Source organism: Rhipicephalus microplus, chromosome 6, assembly GCF_043290135.1.
Source record: "Rhipicephalus microplus isolate Deutch F79 chromosome 6, USDA_Rmic, whole genome shotgun sequence".
In the NCBI taxonomy this organism is placed as follows: domain Eukaryota; kingdom Metazoa; phylum Arthropoda; class Arachnida; order Ixodida; family Ixodidae; genus Rhipicephalus; species Rhipicephalus microplus.
This window is the reverse complement of record NC_134705.1, coordinates 160,666,307-160,690,035: the sequence shown is the minus strand read 5'-3', so window position 1 is coordinate 160,690,035 and position 23,729 is coordinate 160,666,307. Positions and strand designations below refer to the sequence as shown.

Genomic DNA, 23,729 nt, shown 5'->3' with positions numbered 1-23,729 from the left:
GAACAGACTTAGTCTAACGACTGTTTCTTGATTAAGTAACGTTGTAGTTGAGTTTGATCTTGTAGCGACGATAGCAATATACAGCTGCTGCGTTGTCGCTTCTTGGAAATCATCAAATGTTTTGAATATTTTCCTCCATGAAGAAGTATCGACGCTTCCGCTGTCTGTTGGCTCTGCCTAGAAAGTAGTAAGCCTTTGGTTTCACTACGTTTTGTTGTTCGAGTGGATCCTGTGGTGCACATGCATGATCCCCCCCCAATTACAAAAGCTTCAGGCATAATTCTTCATCGTCGTCAGCCACAACATTAAAAATGCACAAAGTTGCAAGCGTGTAGCGGGTACCACGCTTCTCCGAAGAATGGCGAAGGATGGCATAGTGAATATACTGTGCAAGTGTGCTCGTAGTAATTACCCAAAGAGGGTTTAAAGAAGAAACGCTGCTTTTCCAGCTTTCACTGTGACTGTTCTGAGCATTCAGCGCGCAGGCCTGTGCGTTTTTTTTAATACCAGGGGTATTACATGCATATGACATGAACGAGAGAGAAAAAACCTAGATGAGTAGAGCTGAAAAAAAGCCCACTACACTCAAAAGTGCGTCGAATATGTTGCTGACGCAGCCAGCTCGACTGGCGGAGATCTGTCTTGCCGAGTTCACGGAGTGCACCGAAATGCCACCTTCGTCCCATGCTCTGCAGTGGCGCACTGCCGCAAGAAGAAGACGACGGACGGGTTAGGAAAATACGGGGTAGACTTGCCCTCGACGCTTTGCATAGAGAAACCCTTCATGAGATCCGTATGCGCCCGGTTTCTTGACCCTCGGGCTAAAAAAAGAATCGCTGGCCTCATTGCCAGGGTTTCCCAAATGCGCGGACACACAAATTAGCTCAACGCTGCGGGAAGAAAGGGGGATTTCGGGTGGGAATGTGGAACGTGGTAGGTTGAACTCCAGCCAAAGCATAATTTAGCAGCGCTGGTTTTGAATAATTTAGGATGTAGGTATTACTTTATAGTGTTAAGAAATTTTTCTAGTACACTGTATATGTATTCTAGTTCACTGTTATAGTACATTGATTCGCCTATTATTCAAGCTTGCGGCTTTGAACACAGTTTTGGCTGTATTTATTGCTGCATTTTACTTTCATTTTTCGTAAAAGAATAGCTTGTTGTGAACCTTGTGAGCTGGCCTATGTAGGTGAGCCTTAAAGGGTCAGGTTCTTGAAGTGGGCACTGCTGGCTTTTAGCTATTTTTGATCTTGCACGAAGCGGCTGCAGACCACACGGAGCCGAAATAACAAAGCTTAGGCAAATCCATCATATCATATCTATGCTGGCTGAAGTATCATGCGTTGCAGCTCCCACACATGCTGTAGCTCCGAATTTCCATAAATAGCGTAACACCATTATTATTATTAAACTCTACGTCATGAACATTCACGGCAACTGTATTCTTAAACAGTGCATGTGTTACGTGGCTTATCATAAAGAGCTTCAGTAGTAAAAAAATTCGTCGTCGCCATGACGTCCTCCAAACGATTTAACATAACCGGTCATCTCTTCAGCTTTTCTCGCAGAAAGACAAGCTTATTTTTAATTTCATTTTTTTATTTCGGTCAAAAAGTCACGTGGTACTCAATGTGAATATGTGTGTGCCAACGCCGTAACAAAATTTCCATGACCTTGATGTCACATGACTTTACCAATCGCCGAAATTTGCGACGTCATGACATGGCATCACCTGATGACGTCATCTCACTGCGTCGTCACTTGGTTAAAGGAGGGCGGATCATGGAGGCAGTTGAAGATCACGTTACGTACGCAAAGCCGTCGGGGGGGGGGGGGGAGGGAATGGTAAATGCAATCAACTGATAAAACAGCTATGGTTATCGCCTTCGAGCCAGCCGTCTTAGGAGATTGCAATGAAGGCCGTGTGTGTTAAGCAATCGCTATAGCCATGCTATTCGTTGGGCGTTTAAAAACTAGATTTCGTTGATGCAAACTTGGAAGAAGACGAAATAAGAGGCACGGCAAGGTGCGTTTTACCGTGTCTCTCTCTTCTTCTTTCAATTTTGCGCCAACGAGTGCAAGCCACACACCAACTAGCCCGACACCATACGTTAATCAGAAACTATACGGTTGAAGTATTGTGACGGACTGGTATCACCTCAGGTGGCCTACATGGTCCCCTCGTACGGCATGATCGCCACGGCTTATCTGATTGGAGAGTCACCCTGCTGGCTCCTTCATTCTCCTAGATGCGCTGCGCCGAGAACGCGCGTGCAGCGAGCTCCCACAGAGTCGAGCCGCATCTGTTCAGGCACCACCTGTCGGCGCTCCGGGTCGAGATGTGCAGGCAGCACGAGCAGCTGGTGGCTCACCAGGAACAAGAGGGTCCCAACGCCATCATCTCGGACCACGGTAATCATTCTGTCTCATCCTATAGATGGGCAACAAGGAGTGCTACTTATCCATTTACCGTACAGCTCACGCACACAAGCCGTTTGTTCCAGCTCCGTGGTTCCAGCTTCGCACGCCCCTCTGGAGCTGCAGCTCTGCCCCTATATCTCATAAACGGGTGTTATGCAAGAGTCCACGTGCCTCCCATCAACGCAATACCTCAACTTAGAATATAATTGAGATAAGAGATAACGTTAATACAAAGTATTAGGTGTAATAGGTTGTCAACTGTTCGTACGCTTTGGATGTCTGATAAAACTGTTCGGTATAACAGGATGTCTCATATAAATGTTCGTACGCTTTGTAATATTTCTTTAGTATTATTGTTTGTGTGTAGTAATATTTTCTGTCTTTATACTGTATACTTTCTTTCGATGTATAGCGTGTGCGTTCCTGGTTTGTATTAGTTTGTATAACTTTTTTGTTCCGACGCAAAGCTAATGCATTGCTGGTGTAAACTGTCCCGGTGTGTTTACTTCGCTGTTGCCGGTTTTTTTTTTTTTGCTACAGTTGCCATATATTGCTACAGTTACCAATATGGGGCTTTGTCGTGCTCTTTTATACCGCTTTTTCCTCTATCCAAGCCACTTACAGTGCATGATAAAATAAACTAAACTCTAAACTCTAACTGAGCCCCCCGGTTAAAGCTCTTTATATGAGGCGTGTCAGTCATTGTACATACATGCAGCTGATGGGAGGTACAGGTATAACTTCAATTAGGTTTATGATAGTGAGCCGATGGCTTGCACTCGAGATGGTGCTACAGGCAACAAAAACGCTTTTGCAACGTGATTGATTAGTACCACAAGCAAATGGTGAAGTGTCCAGTGTTAACTAAACCATGTACTTGCATAATGAGGTTGTACCTAGGCAGTTACTAAACATTGTCATTGTTCATCGTCCCTATGTTAATGGTAGAAGTCTGCATTGCGCTGAGCTCCGGCTTTCAGACCTCCTCTCCAATCATTCCCTGCGCCAGTGGTCAGCCCTTACCTTTGGCTTCTGGTTCCTGGTATTCAGGACCTTCTCGCACCTCAGCATGGGTCACGTGCTGTGCGATAACGAGCGCGCTCGCTCCACCCTCGTGGTCATGCCGCTGCCCTGCGTCGTGGCAGACGGCTACGCCCTGACACGCGCCGGTCGGCGCCTGTCTTCCACCGCCAGCATCCTGGCGCTCTCCATCGCGACGGGCGCCCTGTCCGCCATCAAGGTACTGGGCGCCCCCGTCCAACTGGACGCCGTCGTTGCCATCTCGGGACTTCAGGTCCAGGACATCTCCGCCATCACCGCGTTCACCTTCTCCGCCGAACTCTACCCGACCGTGCTTCGGGGGTCTGCCTTTGGCTGCTGCTACAAGAGCGGCAGCATCAGCACCTTCGCGGCGTCATTCGTCAAGGCGGTCCGGTTGCCACCGCTCAGGGCGCTCGTTGCGCCACGGTGGCCGCCATGTTACAGTAGTAGCCTGTAGCTTTGTTGGTGCTGTTGGTGCCGATAGGGCTGGCGCTGCCGAAAACGAGGCAGCTACCACCCTGGAACACAGCGCACGGCATGATGGTCGCGGAAGACAAGTGGCTGTTCTTCTCTCCAATTAGAGTGGCCCGCAACAAAGGCAAGCGTGAGCTCACGAACACGACTCTACGGCCGGAGAGCTACCGAGTAAGGCGTCACAGCTCTTCTGCACTACGGCAGGCTGTGTTTCATCAGAACCTGAGGGACACGTACCGCTAGTCGGCGAAATATTTGCGGCAATGTGTGTCTTATTTGTGTTTTCCTTCGCTGCTTCCCCGTATTATTGTTGTTTTTGGAAATTAAATGATGGTTGTTTTATGTTTCTACGATGCCTCTTCGTATTGTGGGGTCTCGAAGTGGTTAGCGCCGCGCTCTTGGAGCGAACGGACACAGTAGAAATGGTCGGACCGAACCAAAACAAGCACACATTTAACAACCTTTAGAACGACGACATCACCAGCCGAATTATTCTACATGTGTGATCAACACGCTAAACAACCTTACACAATATTACACAACATTGGACAGCACAACGCTACCTACCATTCAATAGTTTGACCCTAGAATGCAGCCTATGCGCGCAACACGTGTGCAACGAGCGCGAACTCTTTCACAGAGGGTGTTAGCACCCCCTCAGTAGTTAACGCTAACCCAGACAACACACAACATCCAAAGTACTTCCCAAAAAGATACCAATGTCCCACATTTCAACAGGGTGGGTTTTTAGATGTCCTTTGGACATGTGTGTAGGGGATATCCCAACAGGGTGGTTATTAGCATGTCCTTGGGAGATGTGCACAGGGATCATTCTTAAAAAATCCTCTGTGGGCTCTGTTTGGGAGTTCAAGTTAGCGGTAAATTCTCCGTGTTGAAAATTCGCCATTGGAAACTGCGATTCCAACGGAGTTCACGGTTCGTGCGCGTGCACAAATGTGTCATGCACGAACCACTTTTTTGCACACACACGAAAAATAGTAAACTTTGTATTGTGCTTTTTGTGAAATGGTTTATCTTTTTCGCTATAGCTGTCACACCGTCGTTTCCCTGGAAATCAAGAAACTCATGGCAGGGCCGCAGTAACCCTTGTCATTCTAGCTGGCTGCACAGCGCAGCCATTTCCATCGCCATGATCGCACCGAGAAGCGAAATCATGGTGGTAGTGCCGTACTGTAACGTTTTTTTTTTTCAAACAAAGCGAACACACTTTTATTTCAAGTGTGAAAGTGTGCATAAGGTTCTTTATTTTCTTTTTGTTCGGGCTACTTCGCGCTGAGAAGGCGACCCGATCTAAAGCGTCAACGCATCTAGGAGGCGTTGAAAGCGCATAGCTGTATCGCCATCTCCATCAAGTTGCAACACCACGGAGGAAGGAAGGGTAAGAGAGGCCCTGACGTCACTCGTTGTGAAGCCGCGCTGACGCCGGAAGTTATTATTAGAAACAATAGCTTTCTCTGGTTTGTTCACCTGCATTTGAGGTCGCCGAGCTGTTAGTGGTCGGACTGCCATTGAAAAGTGGCACTGTATGTATGTATGCATGTATGTATGTATGTATGTGTGTACGTATGTGTGTATGTATGTATGTATGTATGTATGTATGTATGTATGTATGTATCTATGTATGTATGTATGTATGTATGTATGTATGTATGTATGTATGTATGTATGTATGTATGTATGTATGTATGTATGTATGTATGTATGTATGTGCATGTATGTGTGTTTCTATGTATAGTATGTATGTATGTATAGTATGTATGTATGTATGTATGTATGTATGTATGTATGTATGCATGTGCATGTATGCGTGTATGTATGTAGATATGTATGTGTGTATGTGTGTGTATGTATAGTATGTATGTATGTGTATGTATGTATGTTTATATGTATATATGTATGTATGTATGTATGAATGTATGTATGTATGTATGTATGTATGTATGTATGTATGTATGTATGTATGTATGTATGTATGTATATATGTATGTATGTATGTATGTATGTATGTATGTATGTATGTATGTGTCACACCTGTCCCGTTAATTAGGGAGGCGATCGCCGGGCTAATTCCAAGGGCCGAAGTATTGGCCCTCCGAACCGCACCACGAAAGCGTGGACAATTTAGAAGTGGTCCTTTTTGGCGCGCCAGCGGACGCCAGCTGTGGTCCAAAGAACAAGTCAGAGCCGAGAGTTGATAAACAAACAAAATTATATTCTCATTAACGGCAGATCAAAAACAATACACACGTATGCACACTCCACAATAGTTACATACAATACGTCACCAAACAAACAATGTACTACACAGTACAATCAACCACACTTGAAACAACGGACACAGACAACAATACGCACCACAATGCAGTCGCATGCATTGAACAACCAAGACACTTAAAGACTAAAGAGATATAAAACCTATTCAGTCCAAAGTCCTTGGAACAAAAGTCTGAATGATACTCTTCCGAGAATCACTCACTCAAAGTCCAGCGTTGTTGTCCTTCCGCAGCTCTCGAAGTTCTCTCCCAGGAAACCTCGCCGGAGTTTCTCTTCCAGGAAAACTCCGTCTTCAATAGGCCACTCTTCAAACTTCAACTTCTTCGCCGGAAATCCGTCGGCTTCACACACGCAGCTGTTGCCCGCGTCTTCGCTCGATAGCGGTAAACCCACGCTCTTGCCTGTAGCTCGAGCCGTCCCTACGGACCAAAAACTTCGCCGACTACACGGCGGACTCTCTACGCACTCTGGCGCTCACTTCCGTCTCCTCCTGTTCTGTCACTACGGGCAGAACCTTCGCCGACTCCACGGCGGAATTCCTACGCGCTCTGGCGTTAACTTCCGTCACCACCTATTCTGTCACTACGGGCAGAACCTTCGCCGACTCCACGGCGGAATTCCTACGCGCTCTGGCGTTAACTTCCGTCACCTCCTGTTCTCGTCTCGGCCGCTCGATTAAATACCTTCCGCGCCACTTTCCAGAATTTTCTCGTCCTTTCGTCGGCGCGATACGCAGCGAAGGCTGGAGAGAGGCGAGACGGTTTGTCAGCCCTCCGCGTCGGGTGACTCAGCTCGGCGTAGCCACGCCTCCTTCGTTCTGGAAATTTCTAGCGCTTGCCCGGCCGCCGCTGTGGGGTGAGGAGGTTCGTCTGCGAAGCCGTGCTTCTGCGGGGAGAGCGCGCGCCCGGGAGCCTTGGATGTTTGCTTTCTTTTTTTTTTCTTTTTACCTCGCGGCGTTTCTACCGCCCGTTGTCGCAAGGATTTGGCGGCGCGCTCTCTTTTTAGCGCTCGTTCTGTGACACTGCCCCCCACTTTAAGAATATTATCTCATAATATTCAAAACCACACAAACGAGCGCGGAAAGTCACCACACACTCTCACAGACTGTAACACCATCAGTCGCTCATAACACTTCACATTCACAATAGATCACGCAATACAATCTTACATTGTAGTTCAATTCCACAACACATGAAATATAGCCAAAGGTACATGCCTACAACACTTCATCCCACATTCCAAACAATACAAACGTACAAAGTTCTGTCGATACAACAATTATACCACACTTTACATCACATCATCGCACAGAACACTGACTCGCTCGACATACACTTGAGACACAGGATAACAAGAACAATAACACAACATATGGCACTCAACCCTGCCAAACACAATCTGATTCCACCTCAGCACCTATCTTGAGTACTTCGAACAGCGCTTGCGCCCTTTCTTGCGGTGCTCGCTCGACTTCTTGTTTTTCCACGTTCCCTTTCGGCGAGCCCTTTCCAACGACGATATCTGAGGCGTCGTCTCAGCCATCGTTGTCTCTTCCGACACCGTTAACGCGTCATTCCATTCGACGGGTCCTGTCTGTTTATTTACCCGCTTGATCATACTTCTACATTTTTCCCGACTGGCCAACTCCGTCTCCTTTACACTGTCGGTCGGTTGAGGGCGTGCCGACGTAAGTCCGGTTGCTCGGCCCGTGAACTGATTCGACACGATCGTCTTCTCCTTCGCTGTCTCTTGCGCCGCAGCTTCCCCTTGGGCTCTAGTGAGACCCGTCACGGGATGTTCCTCCACTGTATCTCGCGGCCGCTGTGTTGGCGAGGGCTCTATTTTCGGGTCTTCTCCCAAACATTCTGGATCACTTGGCCCTCGCGCCCCGTCGATGTTTCCGATGACAAGGTCATACAGGGGGGTCGTCATGCATAACGCAGTAACCTTCCCGCTGAAGTACGGGGTTTCAACCTCAATTTCTGCTTCGGGAAGCATCCGGACCGTACGGTCAATTAGGCAAACCGGTTTCGTTCTGCCTGTCAACTCTCTTTCCCGTACCAAATTTCTTCTCACGATAACCGTGGAGCTACCGGTGTCTCTTAGAACCGTAATCTTCTTGCCTGCAATCTTTCCAGGAAGCGTTGGCATTCCCTTCGTAACACCGGTTGGCTGTTTTGACATTACAGCCCCCACAATAGGAATTTTCTCCCCATTCTTCAACTCTACGAATCCATCGGTGACGGCATTATTATCAGATTTCGGTGCCGCTTGCACACAAGATACCTGGTGAGTTTGACTCACTCCGTTCCGACAAGCGTCTGCTTTGTGCCCAGTCTGACCACACTTAAAACATTTTACAACCGTAGGGCTCGTAAAGATCGTTCGACAGTTTTTCGCGCGATGACCCACTCGGTTACACAGAAAACATCGCTGCATGCTCTCTGGTGCACGCTTCTTTTCTTCAGTAGCCAATTTCTTCGAATCCTCGGGACAATCCTTCTTGACCTTGGCCAAATTAGTTCCTCCTTGCGCTTCTAAGAATTGATCAGCCAATTCAAGCATTCCTTCAAATGACTCCGCCTTCCTCTCTTTCAAATACAGCGACAGGCTTGGGTGGCAACTAGTAAGAAATTGTTCTTTAATTAACAGCTCTCTAAGCTCATCGTACTCCTGTGCTGTCCCTGAAAGTTCAATCCATCTGTCGAAATAATGGCAAAGTCGGGCGGCATACTGCGTAGCCGTCTCACCATCAGCTGGCTTTCCTGTCCGAAATCTGTCCCGGAACCCTTCCACAGTGAATCTAAATCGCTTCAACAAAGCAGCTTTCACCTTTGCATAGTTGGCTGCATCGGTCGGCGTCAGCCTACCGTACACACTGAGCGCTTCACCACTCAAGCAAGTACTCAAAGCAGTTGCCCATTGATGTTCCGGCCAATTCTGGCTCTTCGCAATCGTCTCAAATCGGTGGAGGTACGCGTCTAGGTCGTCCTTCCTTTCATCAAACGCTACGAGCAGCTTGCTTGGGTTCAAGCGGAAGCCGTGATCCTCTCGTTCGCTGCTTTCCACTCTAGCTTGGACCGGAGTTTCACTTCGCTGTTGCAAACGGAGCCGCTCGAGTTCTATCTCGTGCTGTCGCTGCCGTTCCCTTTCCTCTCTTTCTTCTTTCGCCCTTTCAGCTGCCAACCTCTCTCTCTCCAGCTCCAACTTCAATTGCTGCTCTCGTTCTTCCTTCAGCTGTCGCTCTTTTGCCTCTCTTTCTTCTTTCAGCTGTCGCTCCTTTGCTTCTCTTTCTTCTCTCGCCCTTTCAGCGGCCAGCCTTTCTCTCTCCAACTCAGCTGCCTTTTCCTCCTTGGCCCTCTCTGCCGCCAACCTCTCTCTTTCCAGCTCGGCTGCTTTTTCTTCTTTGGCTCTCTCTTTTTCTTCTTTTTCCTTCTGGGTGACCCACTTCCGTAGTTCGGCGCCAGAAAGACCCATCTTTTCACCAAGAGCAACTAACTTTTCGAGATCCATTGTGTCTCGCAACTCGCAACTAAAACCTTGCCGCGTGCAAAAAGTATCTGCCTAAATAGTCTATCGGAACACTCTCCTGCACTCGTTAACGAGAACACTAAACAACACACAAAATCGTTCCGATAGCACTATCAACAACTCGAGGCTCTTTCTCACTACTTTGGACACACTGTGCACCAAAAGGTCCTGTCGCGGACGCCAGATTAATTGTCACACCTGTCCCGTTAATTAGGGAGGCGATCGCCGGGCTAATTCCAAGGGCCGAAGTATTGGCCCTCCGAACCGCACCACGAAAGCGTGGACAATTTAGAAGTGGTCCTTTTTGGCGCGCCAGCGGACGCCAGCTGTGGTCCAAAGAACAAGTCAGAGCCGAGAGTTGATAAACAAACAAAATTATATTCTCATTAACGGCAGATCAAAAACAATACACACGTATGCACACTCCACAATAGTTACATACAATACGTCACCAAACAAACAATGTACTACACAGTACAATCAACCACACTTGAAACAACGGACACAGACAACAATACGCACCACAATGCAGTCGCATGCATTGAACAACCAAGACACTTAAAGACTAAAGAGATATAAAACCTATTCAGTCCAAAGTCCTTGGAACAAAAGTCTGAATGATACTCTTCCGAGAATCACTCACTCAAAGTCCAGCGTTGTTGTCCTTCCGCAGCTCTCGAAGTTCTCTCCCAGGAAACCTCGCCGGAGTTTCTCTTCCAGGAAAACTCCGTCTTCAATAGGCCACTCTTCAAACTTCAACTTCTTCGCCGGAAATCCGTCGGCTTCACACACGCAGCTGTTGCCCGCGTCTTCGCTCGATAGCGGTAAACCCACGCTCTTGCCTGTAGCTCGAGCCGTCCCTACGGACCAAAAACTTCGCCGACTACACGGCGGACTCTCTACGCACTCTGGCGCTCACTTCCGTCTCCTCCTGTTCTGTCACTACGGGCAGAACCTTCGCCGACTCCACGGCGGAATTCCTACGCGCTCTGGCGTTAACTTCCGTCACCACCTATTCTGTCACTACGGGCAGAACCTTCGCCGACTCCACGGCGGAATTCCTACGCGCTCTGGCGTTAACTTCCGTCACCTCCTGTTCTCGTCTCGGCCGCTCGATTAAATACCTTCCGCGCCACTTTCCAGAATTTTCTCGTCCTTTCGTCGGCGCGATACGCAGCGAAGGCTGGAGAGAGGCGAGACGGTTTGTCAGCCCTCCGCGTCGGGTGACTCAGCTCGGCGTAGCCACGCCTCCTTCGTTCTGGAAATTTCTAGCGCTTGCCCGGCCGCCGCTGTGGGGTGAGGAGGTTCGTCTGCGAAGCCGTGCTTCTGCGGGGAGAGCGCGCGCCCGGGAGCCTTGGATGTTTGCTTTCTTTTTTTTTTCTTTTTACCTCACGGCGTTTCTACCGCCCGTTGTCGCAAGGATTTGGCGGCGCGCTCTCTTTTTAGCGCTCGTTCTGTGACAGTATGTATGTATGTATGTATGTGTGTGTGTGTGTATGTATGTATGTATGTAGGTATGTATGTGTGTGTGAACGTATGTATGTACGTTCGTGCGGAGACGTATGTATTTCATGAAATTAAACCTGATGACCCTGAAGAGACTCTCTTATGTTACAATCGTAAGAATTCAACGTTCTCTCTCAAACTCAAGTAATTAGGTGCACCTGGCTAAGCAACTGTGTTATCGCCATAACTTCTATTTTCGCCCTCCTGTAGCTGTTGACAGGAACGGCATTCCATTCGAAACCAACGCAATAATCTATTTATATACTGTCGTGGCTGAACACTATAGATGATAGAAGATGAAAGAACGAATACCTTTCAACTTCGCATCATCCGTCAATCATAATTGGCAAAAATTCGTGCCTGAAGAAATTCTTGAAACGTTCAGTATTCCGTATAACACGCACTCCGATCGAAACCGCGAGTGGCGGAAAGCAGCGACTCTCCCTAAAGTGTACGACTGGCAAAAGGATTCTGTCTGATTATATGCTGTAAGCAATCATTACGGAGCCGCAGCAATGACCTACACTTCGCTTGTCCCTCCATTAAATATATAAAAAAAGACCGCCACCTTCACGAGGTTAACGATATGATCGAGCAACTTGCTCGGAGCCGATTGGGAGAAACCGTGAATCCTCCGTACGAGTCCTCTGCCGTCATATAAAGACGTGACAGGTGTCTAAAAGGGTGAATTTACTATCAGCGTTAAGTGAAACCCGAACAGCGCCAAGCCTTCGCGATGGTATGGTGCGCACCGTTCAATTATCACGATCGACAGGCGCGCGCTTCCTCTTCGGCAACTCTGCCCATATCTGCGTGCCTGTCCATCTTAACAAGAGAACGCGTGGGGCGCTCTATACCATCATGAAAAGGCTTGCCACTATTCAGGCTTCGTTTGACACATATACTACATACATTTATATATACACTAGATGCAATCATTGACGAATCGATGCAACTATATACAAGGATTACATTGCTAGCTACAAAGCTGTGGGACGCATTTTCTTTTGAAAATTACAATTTTTTAGTCGGTGAAGGATGTGGCCAGAGAATCTTTATATAGAGGCTGCAGTTTATTGTTAGAAAATACAATGTTGATACATTTCCCGGCTAGAGGTTCTCTTAGCTGCTTGGGTGTCGCCCCTTGGTCGCGGGCTCTCCCCTCAGGGTCCGTCTGTCGACGAACCTTCCTCGCAGCACAAAGTTAGCATAATGCCTTACACGTGCGTAGCGGGTACCTACCTTCTCGACAGAACGACGAATGCAATAGTGGCATAGTTGGTGTTTCTCTACTCCACAAAGTTACGGTGGACGTGTAGTGGGTACATAGCGCAGTCGCGCCTCTAGCGTACAGGCCAAGAAACATGCCCCTAGCGAAAAAAGCTTGGCGAGCAAGCCCCTAAATCTACCTCGTGGAACCGAACCGGAACAAGTGGAAAAGATCCCTGTGGCGCTAGCGCTATAGGGAATGCGAATGCTATACCTACATCCTAAATTATTCAAAAACAGCGCTGCTAAATTATGCTACAGGTGGAGTTCACTCTACCACGTTCCACATTCCCACCCCAAATCCCCCTTTCTTCCCGCAGCGTTGAGCTAATTTGTGTGTCCGCGCATTCAGGAAACCCTGGCAATGAGGCCGTCGAGGGTCAAGAAACCGGTCGCAGACGGATCTCATGAAGGGTTTCTCCATGCAATGTCTAACCCGTATTTTCCTAGCCTGTCCGTCGTCTGCTCCTTCTTGCGGCAGGGCGCCACTGCAGAACATGGGACAAAGGGGGCATTTCGCTACGCTCCGCCAACCAGGCTTGCTGCGTCAACAACTTATTCGACGCACTTTTGAGTGTAGCCGGCTTTTTTTTTCAGCTCGACTCGTCTGGGCTTCTCTCTCGTTCGTGTCATTGAACGCTAATGTCCTGGTATTTAAAAAAGAAAAACACCAAGCCTGCGTGTTGAACGCACAGCACAGTCACAGCAAAAGCTGGAATAACGGCCTTTCATAGTCTTCTTTAAACACTCTTTGGGTAATTGCGACGAACACACTTGCAGAGTACATTCACTATATGCCATCCTTCGTCATTCTTCGGAGAAGGGTTGTACCCGCTACACTCTTGCAACTTTCTGCATATTTTTTCATGTTGTGGCTGACGATGAAGAATTATGCCTGAACGGCTTTTGTGATTGGGGAGTTGGGGTTGGGGAGGGGTTGTTCATTTACCGCTATAAAACGCTATATTACTCATATTAATGCAATTCTTTTTCCCGACGTCATACCTGCCTAAGGCCAATTTATAAGCACCAGCGTCGCTCAGTGGTACAATACTGGGCTGGCACGCAGCGGACCCGGTTTTGAGTTTCACTGTGTCCTTGGCGTTTTAATGCGATAGTGTTGAAGAGCTCGTTTCACGGCCATTCCAGTGTTGGTTTCGGCGTCGTTGGTTGTGAGAGAAAAACTTATGAGTTACCGAAATATCGAGAACGATGCAAATAAAATAAAAAATAAAAAACCTTGGGTTGGAGAAATGTTAGTTTTTTTCCTTATTTCTTGGTATACTGGTTACGGACACCGGCGGCGGCGGACAACTATACGGTGCCACGCGTCACCCCTGTTCTCACCTCGTGACAGCGTTCGCTGTCAAATCGTTCCAGGTGTGTAGTAATTCTAGTTGTTGCCACATATTACGAAACAGAAACTTATGCGCGAAATTGCGAAGAACTGTATGCTAACAAGCAGGCGCTACTCCACTCATGGGCGCTGTGTCGCTGCACGTATCACGGCAATTCCTTTCGTTCACTCCTGCACCTTGGCGCCATTGTCTCAGTACACGTTTTCTATATGCCAATGTAATTAAATCTACATGCGTTTCAATAAAACATCCGTGGAGACGCAACTGTATATGACGCATTACTCATTGGAGTTGCAAGAAAGTACCTCAGATTACATGGGTGAAACCGTATGGAGCTTTTTTAGCAATGCCGTTGCTCTTTTCGAATGCGAATGAATTTCTTAGTTGGGCTATGTCAGGCGTCCGTCGAAATTTGTTCACCGCCCTCTCCCATAGCAACAGCTGCGGTGCACGCTGGAGCTGGAAACGCATACCACGTTTCTCACGGCAGAAAAACGCCACGTGCGGCGAACGGGCGATTGGCTGCATGGTGCAAGACAAAAAAAACAATATTCTTATAACGCTGGGTTCTCGCGTGTGAAAAGGCCGTATGGTAGCTATACCTGATGTATTCATATTCCCCCATGATTCCCTTCGGGAACGTGGAGGCATCTTTTTTTCTCACTGTTTTACAAGTTCATTTCTTCATCTCTCTACAGTATTCTGAACGTCTCATATCGAGTGTACACCAGGGTTTCGAATTTTATACATACATGTGCCCCACAGTATCCGCTCGAGAACGTAGCGTACAGTGAAACCATACGCTTGCTACTTTCTAGGCCGAGCCAACAGACATCCAAAGCGTCGATATTTCTTGGTGGAAGAAAATATTCAAAAAAGAAAGTTTGATGATTACCAAGAAGCGACAATGCGGCAGCTGTATACCGTTATCGTCGCTATACAAGATAAAAAAATAACCACAACGTTACTTAATCAGAAACAGTCGTTAGACTAAGTCTGTTCACGAGATCACGTTGTGCCACATCCGTCTTTTTTTGTCTTGATATGCGTACCACAATAAGATGAAGACAGATAGGGTGCGTAGTGGAGTGGTTCAGTGTTTATTCAGTGTGGTTCGCTTCGAATACGTATGCAGTGCTATCCAATCATAGCTAGCCTCCGAGAACGCATACCTATAGATACAATGTGCGATGTACATAGGTCGTTCAGAAACATACACAAATGTCAATCGTAAATTCAAAAACAAAAGAATTGAAGAGGGTGTCCTGCCTAAATTAAGGGCTATATTGAAAAATAAGCTGTTTATAAACGTCATAAGAAAGGCACATTGTTAACGCAAACATGAAGCGTGACAAATTACCACAGAAATATTTAAAACTGAAAAAGAAGCGCTAATCGCCGCAAGTACCCAGCAGCCTGTCATTTATAGGCCGCTGGGTTCTGACCCAAAGCGGCTTGCTCTCGCAGCAAAGAAGAGCTGCGACGGCGCATTCGGTCGCTCTCCAGTAGCGCCGTCTTGGAATGGCGGCGCTTGTTTTTGGTTCGGGCCACTCGCAGCGGAGAATAGAGCTGCCACTTGTCCTCCATGACCATAATGCCGTGGACCACGTTCGAAGGCGGCATATGCTTGGTCTCGGGCAGCGCGAGCGCCATCGTGCCAACCAGGAGCAACATGGCGGCCACGACAGCGTATGCAACGCCCCGTAGCGGCCGCGACTGGATCTTGTTGACGAACACCGCCGCTAGGGCCCCGAGACGTCCGCTCATGTAGCAGACTCCGCACGTAGCCCCACGAAGCACGGTCGGGTAGAGTTCCGCGGACAAGACGAACGCCGAGATGGCGGACATGTCGAATATCAGCAGCGCCAAGGTGACTAGAACGGCGGCGACGAGGTCAGTGGCGTCCAAGGAGACTGCAAGGGACAGGGCACCCATGGCGATGGCCAGGGACAGCATGCTGAAGACAAGGCAGAGGCGCTGACTATTGCGCGTGAGAACGTAGACGTCCGCCATGACGCAGGGCAGACGCAAGACCACGAGGGCGGCGCGGGCACCTTGGTTGGTGCGCATCATGTGACCCGTGCTGAGGTGAGCAAATGTTCCAAACGCCAGGAACCAGCAGCCGAAGATTATGGCCGACCGCTGGCGCAGGGGCTGGTTCGAAAGCAAGTCCGAAAGCCGGACCCCGTCTGCGGAATCGGACGTCTCTACTTATTAAGTGCATTGTAGAGGAAACACTGCAAAAATATGGCGTGGTAACAAGAGAGAAACTCTGTACATCATAAACGCACTCCTCTAAGAATGTATGTATACCGTATACTGTTCGACAGAATGCAACAAACGGGACGTGAACAACCAAAGACGCCGATTTAGCACTCGTCCCGTTTGTTTATTCGCCTGGTGCGTCGTCTTTTTGTGCGCTATTTTATTATGTCCACAGGCGTGTACTCGGGGGAATACGGGGGGGGGGGGGGGTGCCCACCCTCTTCATCTAAGATGGTGGGGGGAGGGGCGCGATGTCTGTTTACATCGTTTTCCGAGCGAGTAGAGCACCAATGTCATGGGCACCCGTGTCGGCGCGAAGCTTTTTGGGGCTAATTAGGTGGGGGGCGGGGGTCTTCGTACAAATTACACCTTACCTCCCCTCATAATGAACCCTACGCACGCCATGGTTGTCCCATAGCCGAGCAATCCAAGTGTGTAGGCGCTGCTGCTGAACGGAGGCACGTTTTCACTCACAAGCTACAGTTTGGAATGTATGAAGGTGAAATCGCGTGGTGTCATTCAGGCGAGATTGGCGGAGGTAACCCGTTCGTAGTCGATACAACGAAAGAAATGATCACCGTGGTCCGTGACTGTGACGTTAGCGCGTTCCTGTTCCTGCTGAGTGACCGAATGGCAGTGCTGCCTGCACATCTCGTCCCTGAGTGCCGAGAGTCGGCGCCTGAAGACCGGCGGCTCGACTCTATTGGCTCCGGCTGCACGCGACAGCACGTGCTCGGCGTTGCGCAGCTCGTAGGTGGCCATGAGCCAGCAGGGCGACTCCTCTGCCAGATAAGCCGCGACCATCAAACCACACGTGGGAACCATGTAGGCTACCTGGAGAGAGAAAAACATGCGACAGCTCCACTATACTGTGAAACCCGAGGAAAGTAGCAGCACGGGCATCCGGAGATTACTCTTCGTACAGATTCCCGCTGCTTCGTTCAGCAAAGCGTCGATGACGCCAATGTGTGCGCTAAGCACGTAGCTTTTTCCCGACACTTGCAGGATCTGGTTAGTGTGATTCGAGAAGTCGGTGTGCCACATGAGTGCCACTTTGTGCGGCACCGTTTAACGACATCCCGCTTGTTACGGCAGTTCAAATACGCGTCGTCTACAGCGAGTTCCGTCGGGTAGTTTTCCTCTTTAAAGGTACCGACGCACTGCCGGCAACGAGGCGGTGTTGCTCTTGCTTGCGCGGCCCAGGAGGTTGCCGAAGCGTTATTAGCAGTTTATTGCTAGAGACGTTTCAGCAACCAAATTATTGCGATTACTTCCTGCTAATTATACTTTACACCTTAATTGTTTATTCAGTTTAACCCGGTTGTAAGTATTGCAACCTTATAGTCAATACGAAGCGCTTTACTGTGACATAAGCTCAAACAGACACCTCCAGCTGTAAAGTTACTTGCTTATAGCAGCCTAATTAGGCCAGATATTGAATATACATGTGCTTTTTGGGACCCCTTTACTAAAAGCAACATTACCCGCCTAGAGAATGAACAAAGAAAAACTTTATAGTTTATTTATTGAGATATTTTCTCCGTATGACTCACTGCTGAACTAATGCAGGCTAACAGCATTACATGCCTAGCACAAGGACGAAAAATTTCACGTTGACATTACGCTGCATTTACTGAGTTGACTAAATTCGAGAACGGCACGGCGACGGCGGACACTCTCGGCCATTGATGCCATTCAATATGGTGGCGTATAGCGTGCATATGCATGCGCTATTTGAAGGGCCGTTCCAGTACATGCCCTTGAGCAAACACAGCATTGTAATTATTCCTGTAGCGCATTGTTGAGATCGCGCCGTCTTACTTGGGCAGCATGCCAGTTCCGGATGAAGACGTAGACGACTTCGGTGTAGACAGCTGCGACAAACGTGGCCGCCGCGACGGCGATGGCGCAGAAGAGGACGCGGTGCTGCGAGTCGGTCACCTCGAAGAGCAACACCTGCGAGGCCACCAACACTCCGGCGGCACCCGCGGATATCACGAACCGGAGTGCGGCGAACACCGCCACGCTGTTGGCGAACACGAGTGCGGTGCCGGCGAATACGAGCAGCACGAGCCAGATGCCGAGCACGGGACGTCGACCAATGCGGTCGGCAGCGATGCCCGCCAGCTGGAAGCAGAGAGTCTAGTAGATCAGTGGTCAAAGAGAGCGGATTTAGGGTTACCAAACAATGTCTACTGACGCGATTGTGTTAGGGCCTAATAACACGTGTCCGCACAGCCGGACCGCACATGGCGGGACACATGCCACACGCAAGCTTAGGGCGAAAGAGTGTCGCCGAGATGTTCTGTCGCCCTCTTCTTGCAGACGCCCTTTCGTCCTCCGCTTGCGTGTGGCAGGTGTTCCGCCACGTGCGGTGTGGCTGTACAGATAGAGAGTGTATAGTCCCACTTATTTAGCAGAATTTCCGGTGTCGGTGGTGGCAGCGTCGTAGGTTGTGAGCAAAGAATCGGCGTTGGCCATGACCAAAAATTCTAGATAGGAGCCGAAGACGTTTGCATTTTCGCTTTACTTCAACTTACGTAATTAGAAAGGCGAGAAGGCGATAAGGGCACAAGACGAGCGCTCCCTAACAACTCATTAAGGTTGTAGAGAGCGCTCGTCTTTCTTCCTCGTCTGGCGTCTCCGTCGTGTTCGTGCATAGTTTCTAACACGCCCAACTCTCAACTTTAGCGTAAATTACGTGCGAGAAAGGGCAGAACACACAAAACAGAACACATCTACTCGCCATCTGTTTTTCGGATCTCTGGCCCTTTAAGGGACACTAAAGAGCAACATTGAATTCATTTAAATTGATAAACTGCACTCTGAGAACCCTAGTATAATATGTTTCAGTGCGATAAGTTCATCACTAGAGGAGGAAATCAAGGTTGAGGTTTCACTATTTAAATTTTGCGCCAAATCTCATTGCGAGATGGCACTAATTTTAAAATTTATTTTCTGCACGTTCGATGACACTGGGTTGATGAAATTTTCCTGAAACGTCGTATGATAGGTCTAGGACACCCATAGATGACCATTTTTTTTGACGTCACGGTGTTTGGATCAGGTATCTCGAGGTGAATGTTATTTCGCGTTAAGAGTGCTGTTTTCAGCATTGTAGAATTGCGTTTTACTAATACGCGCGAGATTGTTTTCCTCTTGTGTCTTTTTTCAGAGTTCAATATTGAGCTAGTTGTTTCAGCGTGATAACTGCAGCGCAACTAAGGGTTCGTGCTGACGTTCTAGTGTGCTTGTTTTATATGCACTGTGGTCCTAAACCAGTTGAAACCTGTTTATAGTAAAATAAAGAGGTGCGTGTTTTTCGTGGGGATAGGCGGGATGTTGTCAGGCTACAAAATTGTTCATATTGTCTCGGAGAAAGTAGCAAGCGCTTGTACTGAGGTGCTGTGGGGCTACTGGGATAATTTACGAGTGACGGACATTATTTGCGATCTGCAGTTCACAAATAGGCCCTAGCCAAGCTATGAATTCTTTTAAAATAACACTATTTACCTGCTCCATTCGCACACCGTAAATCTTGGTACAGGTCACTTACAGAAGCGGTACAAAATGCATACAAGGGTTGAACATACCGAAAAACAATCAGTACAAAATAATTTCACTGTGGAATGTAATGGTGTCAAGTTGCACAAAAGCTGAAGTGGCAAATAAAGGCACACAATTAGATATAGTCGAAAATTGTATTGGTTTACAAATCAACGACTCATTGACGTAGAATGCGGGGCGTTTGAAATGCGATATTTGTTGCACATTACTGCTGAAGTGACCATGTCACCATGTGGCAGTGAGGGTGACCATGTAAACGAAGCGTTCGCTGCATCCGCTAGAAAGCCGTTCATTGTGTGATTCCTGGTCATGGCAATGCTCCGCTTCATTCTTTCCCCTACTCCTCACCCTCGTATCACTCCTCACCGTAACTTCTCTTTCCCAATCCCATGCTAGAGAGTACTAGGCTATACTATGTTTTACTCTCTCCCCTCGTCTTCTACCTCCCCACCATCTCACGCCTTTTCCACCTCCTGGGAGAAAATGGATATTCTCGACAGATATTGGTAAAAATTTAAGGACACCGACAAGTCAGACCTCTTAAGAGCTCTGTCGTTAATACAGTAAATATAATCGTGAGCCGGATTCCGAGTAATGCGCAAGCTATGAAAGGAAAATGCAGCTCCAATAGCCGCAGCTCCTGTTTGTGAAACTCACCGGAGCTCCGACAACACCTCCAGCCACGTACGTTGCCGAGAGCGCCGGCACCATCCAACTGCGGCCGCACACCAGGTCCCATTCGTCGACGATGGAGTGGCCGTGCGACTCCGCGAATATGGCGTTGCACCGCTGGTGAGCCGAGCTGGCGCCGGACGCGTATTGCCAACCGGCGTCGCACGGCACCGTGCTCCGGTTGTCCGGGAGCCCTACAGAGGACTCGGCGTGGGGCAGTGGAGGCTCGAAACGTTGGCACTGGCTTCGCCTCTCGGTACCGTCTTCTTCCTGTACTACGGGTATGCTGATGTTCCTCCAGACGTTCGGTTCCATGTAGGAGTACTGGACAGTAGGCCTGCGCAAGGTGGTAAGGCGTTCCAGGAGACGCCTTCAATGCCCGCTAAAATTTGACGAGGAACGCGATATCATGACTGGGCCCCGTTCGCGGCGCCTATACTCATACACTGCTCCCTTTCGTTACACCTGCAACTCTTCTTCGAGTAACCACCGAAAGTTTTCAGCGTTCCTTACAACCCCGCCCCTTCCTCTTGAGGGTCTGCACTGCTCAGCTTACGCCGGCAGTAACAGCAGCAGCTGATCCAGAGGATCAACTCGCCGGGTCACGCAAGGCAATGGAGCCCTGGACTCAACGAAGGGCCTCTGTACACTCGCTGATGTATATTTTCTCTCTCTTCATCTAAGAGAGCTGCTGCCTTGCAAATCAACCGATGTTAGAACTTGTCAATCATTGGAGTGGAGCTACGGTGATTTGTCGCATGCTGTAAATGCTTTCTCTTGTCCCGATGAACACCCTAGAAGCTAAGCTGTGTGGGTTGGTGCGGAGAAAGGAAGTTACTTCATGAGCACGTTGTTAGTTCGAGCACTTTTTTTCGAAGGCATGGCCTACATTCTGTGTGGTTCCAAACGGACGCGTGTGCTCGCAGTGGCCGTGGTAACTATAGATGCGACCCGCGATGCCAGTGGCCGTGAATTTGGGTATATGGCGTGGTCATTTGGGTATATGAAATCATTTGTAAAAAGAAGGGCGAACGATTTCTAGCTGACCTTGGAAATATATTGCCCATTCGAGACCGCATGCTGCCCCTAATGTTTCATCATGAAACAAGCGCAATATGTACGAAGACTTTGAAAGGACACCGGACGGAGCACTTACTATAGCTACTGAAAATCTTTATTTCGGAAAGAACACTCTCATATATATATAAGCATAACATGCATGCACGTCACCACAATCCCCCCTTATTATCACAAACAGTGGGAATTAATGAAAAACTGATACGATAACCTTGCTCTTGCCCAACTGGCAGTGAGCCTAATGCTTGGTTCGCGAGCTCTCAACAGCCTCGACTACCGATCGGCACCGTTTTCTGAACATGCTGAAATGCCGCAAAGCCCCTTTAAGACACATAGGGAGGGCCCACTTAGACGAAATAAGAACAAAATGGCCCATTTATCTTCTTACATTTGAACAAAAATTTAAGGAGATGTGGCAATATTATTACTCGGTAGGCCACGGAGGTGGCGTAATTTCTCACCTAAAAAAGAGCTTCCGAATTCTTTCGTTTCAATACTATATGTATTGAAACTGGGCAGGTAAGAAGGTCCACCTGCTGAAATGCTGATTATGTGACTGCTTTTAAATACACACACTCGCACACACGCACCCACATTAACACACACAAACTTACACATGGAGCTTCGTGGCGCACTATACCTGCACCAGTGGTCCACGGGTCTTGCCAGGTTTGCCGAGGCGATAGCGTGTACGATGGTCGTGACGAAGGTCAGCGCGGTGCAGAAAAGGGCGATCTGCTGAAACCGGCCGTGACCACAGATAAGGACGTGGTCCAGTGGAGACGTGGGCGCCACCGGCGCAACCGAGGCTGCAGTCATGACCGCTGCGACGGTGCTGGTATGGGCAGCCTCGTGATGACCTTCCGTTGGCGACAGCGACGATGTCCGTTCGTAAGTGGGCTTGACGGAAGCATTATGAATCGCCAAGCGCTCGTCCTCAGTTCCGCGAGTGGCCGCCATCTTGAAACCTTCCTGGTGCCGACCTTCTTGTGACGATAGAACTGACGTCAGAGTGGTAGACGGTTGACTGACGGTGGTCCCTTCGGCACTCGGTATAATTAAAGATTCATGCCAGTCGTCGCGTGACGGCAATGACGTGGTCAGAGCACTCGTAGGCTGTTTGGTGGTAGCCTGCTCACTATCTTTGCCGCTGGACAATTGAGCGCTCTCCAGCTGGTTATCATGCGACGAGGGTGTTACATCGTGCATAATGAATAGCACAGCATAAACGGAGACATCTTGTTTATTTCATCTTCTTCCTTCTTCCCCGTGGCGGCCACCGAGCGCGTGCCACCGCACAGCGCTGTAGTCGGTAGCGACGCCTTATACCACATATCCCCTCTTGCAAAAAAAAAAAAATAATATAAAATAAAAATAAATGGTAGAAACACACAAAACTGTTTTTGTCTACTTCCTAACGAAGTCCTTCAATTTCTTTGGGGTCTTCTTTTTACGCTTGCTTTTCCTTGCAGGCGCATTAAATCCTGGACTGGTCAAAGCTTGCGTGCCGTCTGGTGGAGATGATACGGGGTCTGCCCTTTCATGACCATCCGCTCTTGATGTGTCCCATTGGGGCGCACTAGATGACCGATCAGATGCAGGGGACCAGTTCATAAGGGCAGCGGTTTCAGGCTGTAATGCATGAGAAGACCGATTAAATGCAGGTGTCCAGTTCATAACAGCAGGGGTGCCCGATTTCATTTTGTTGACCGCTCCGGAGTGAACTGCGATTAACTTAGATGCGTTCCACACACGCCCATCGTCCAAAAGGTACGAGGCCGGTCCCCGTTTTCCAATGATCTTCTTGGGCGCGGAAAATTGTGAAGACAGCTTACCGTGAGCTGCAGTTGTCTTAACGCGCACGTAATCACCAACGACGAAACTGGGTTCCTTGGCTCCACGTTTTTCATCGGTGTAGCTCTTCGAGATCATTTGCTTCTTTTTGACATGCTCTCGTAGCTGTTCAATCGCCCTTGACGGGTCCGTGCTGAAGCATCTGTCGGGCAATCCCAATATGTCAAGTCTGGTGCGAGGTTGGCGTCGATGAAGAAGAACAGCGGGTGTCGCACCAGTAGTCGCGTGAGGCGTACAGCGATATACTTGCAGGTAATCAAGCATGGCTGTTCGTACGTCACGACGTTCAAGCAGGGCTAGTTGAATGTACGACTTCAGCACCCTATTGAATCTCTCCACCAAGCCGTTAGCTTGTGGGTAATACACGGAAGAGTTGTAGTGCGTTATTCCACGCTC

At 48.7% G+C, this 23,729-nt stretch overlaps 1 protein-coding gene across 1 annotated transcript; it reads right to left on the bottom strand.

Moving 5' to 3' along the window:
• Positions 1 to 15,317: 15,317 nt before the first annotated feature.
• LOC119186472 (solute carrier family 22 member 12) lies at positions 15,318 to 22,439 on the bottom strand. Its single transcript, XM_075867886.1, has 5 exons — positions 22,120 to 22,439; positions 20,388 to 20,739; positions 17,985 to 18,290; positions 16,742 to 16,997; positions 15,318 to 16,087 (listed from the first exon to the last, which is right to left on the bottom strand). The coding sequence occupies exons 1-5, from the start codon at positions 22,437 to 22,439 to the stop codon at positions 15,318 to 15,320; spliced, it is 2,004 nt and encodes a 667-aa protein (XP_075724001.1).
• Positions 22,440 to 23,729: the final 1,290 nt, after the last annotated feature.

Coding starts and splice junctions, on each gene's coding strand:
- LOC119186472 (XM_075867886.1), bottom strand. CDS start 22,439: ATGGCGGCCACTCGCGGAACTGAGGACGAGCGCTTGGCGATTCATAAT. Junction 18,291..20,387: donor GAGGTGTTGTCGGAGCTCCG/GTGAGTTTCACA, acceptor CTCTGCTTCCAG/CTGGCGGGCATCGCTGCCGA. Junction 16,998..17,984: donor GGAACTGGCATGCTGCCCAA/GTAAGACGGCGC, acceptor TTCTCTCTCCAG/GTAGCCTACATGGTTCCCAC.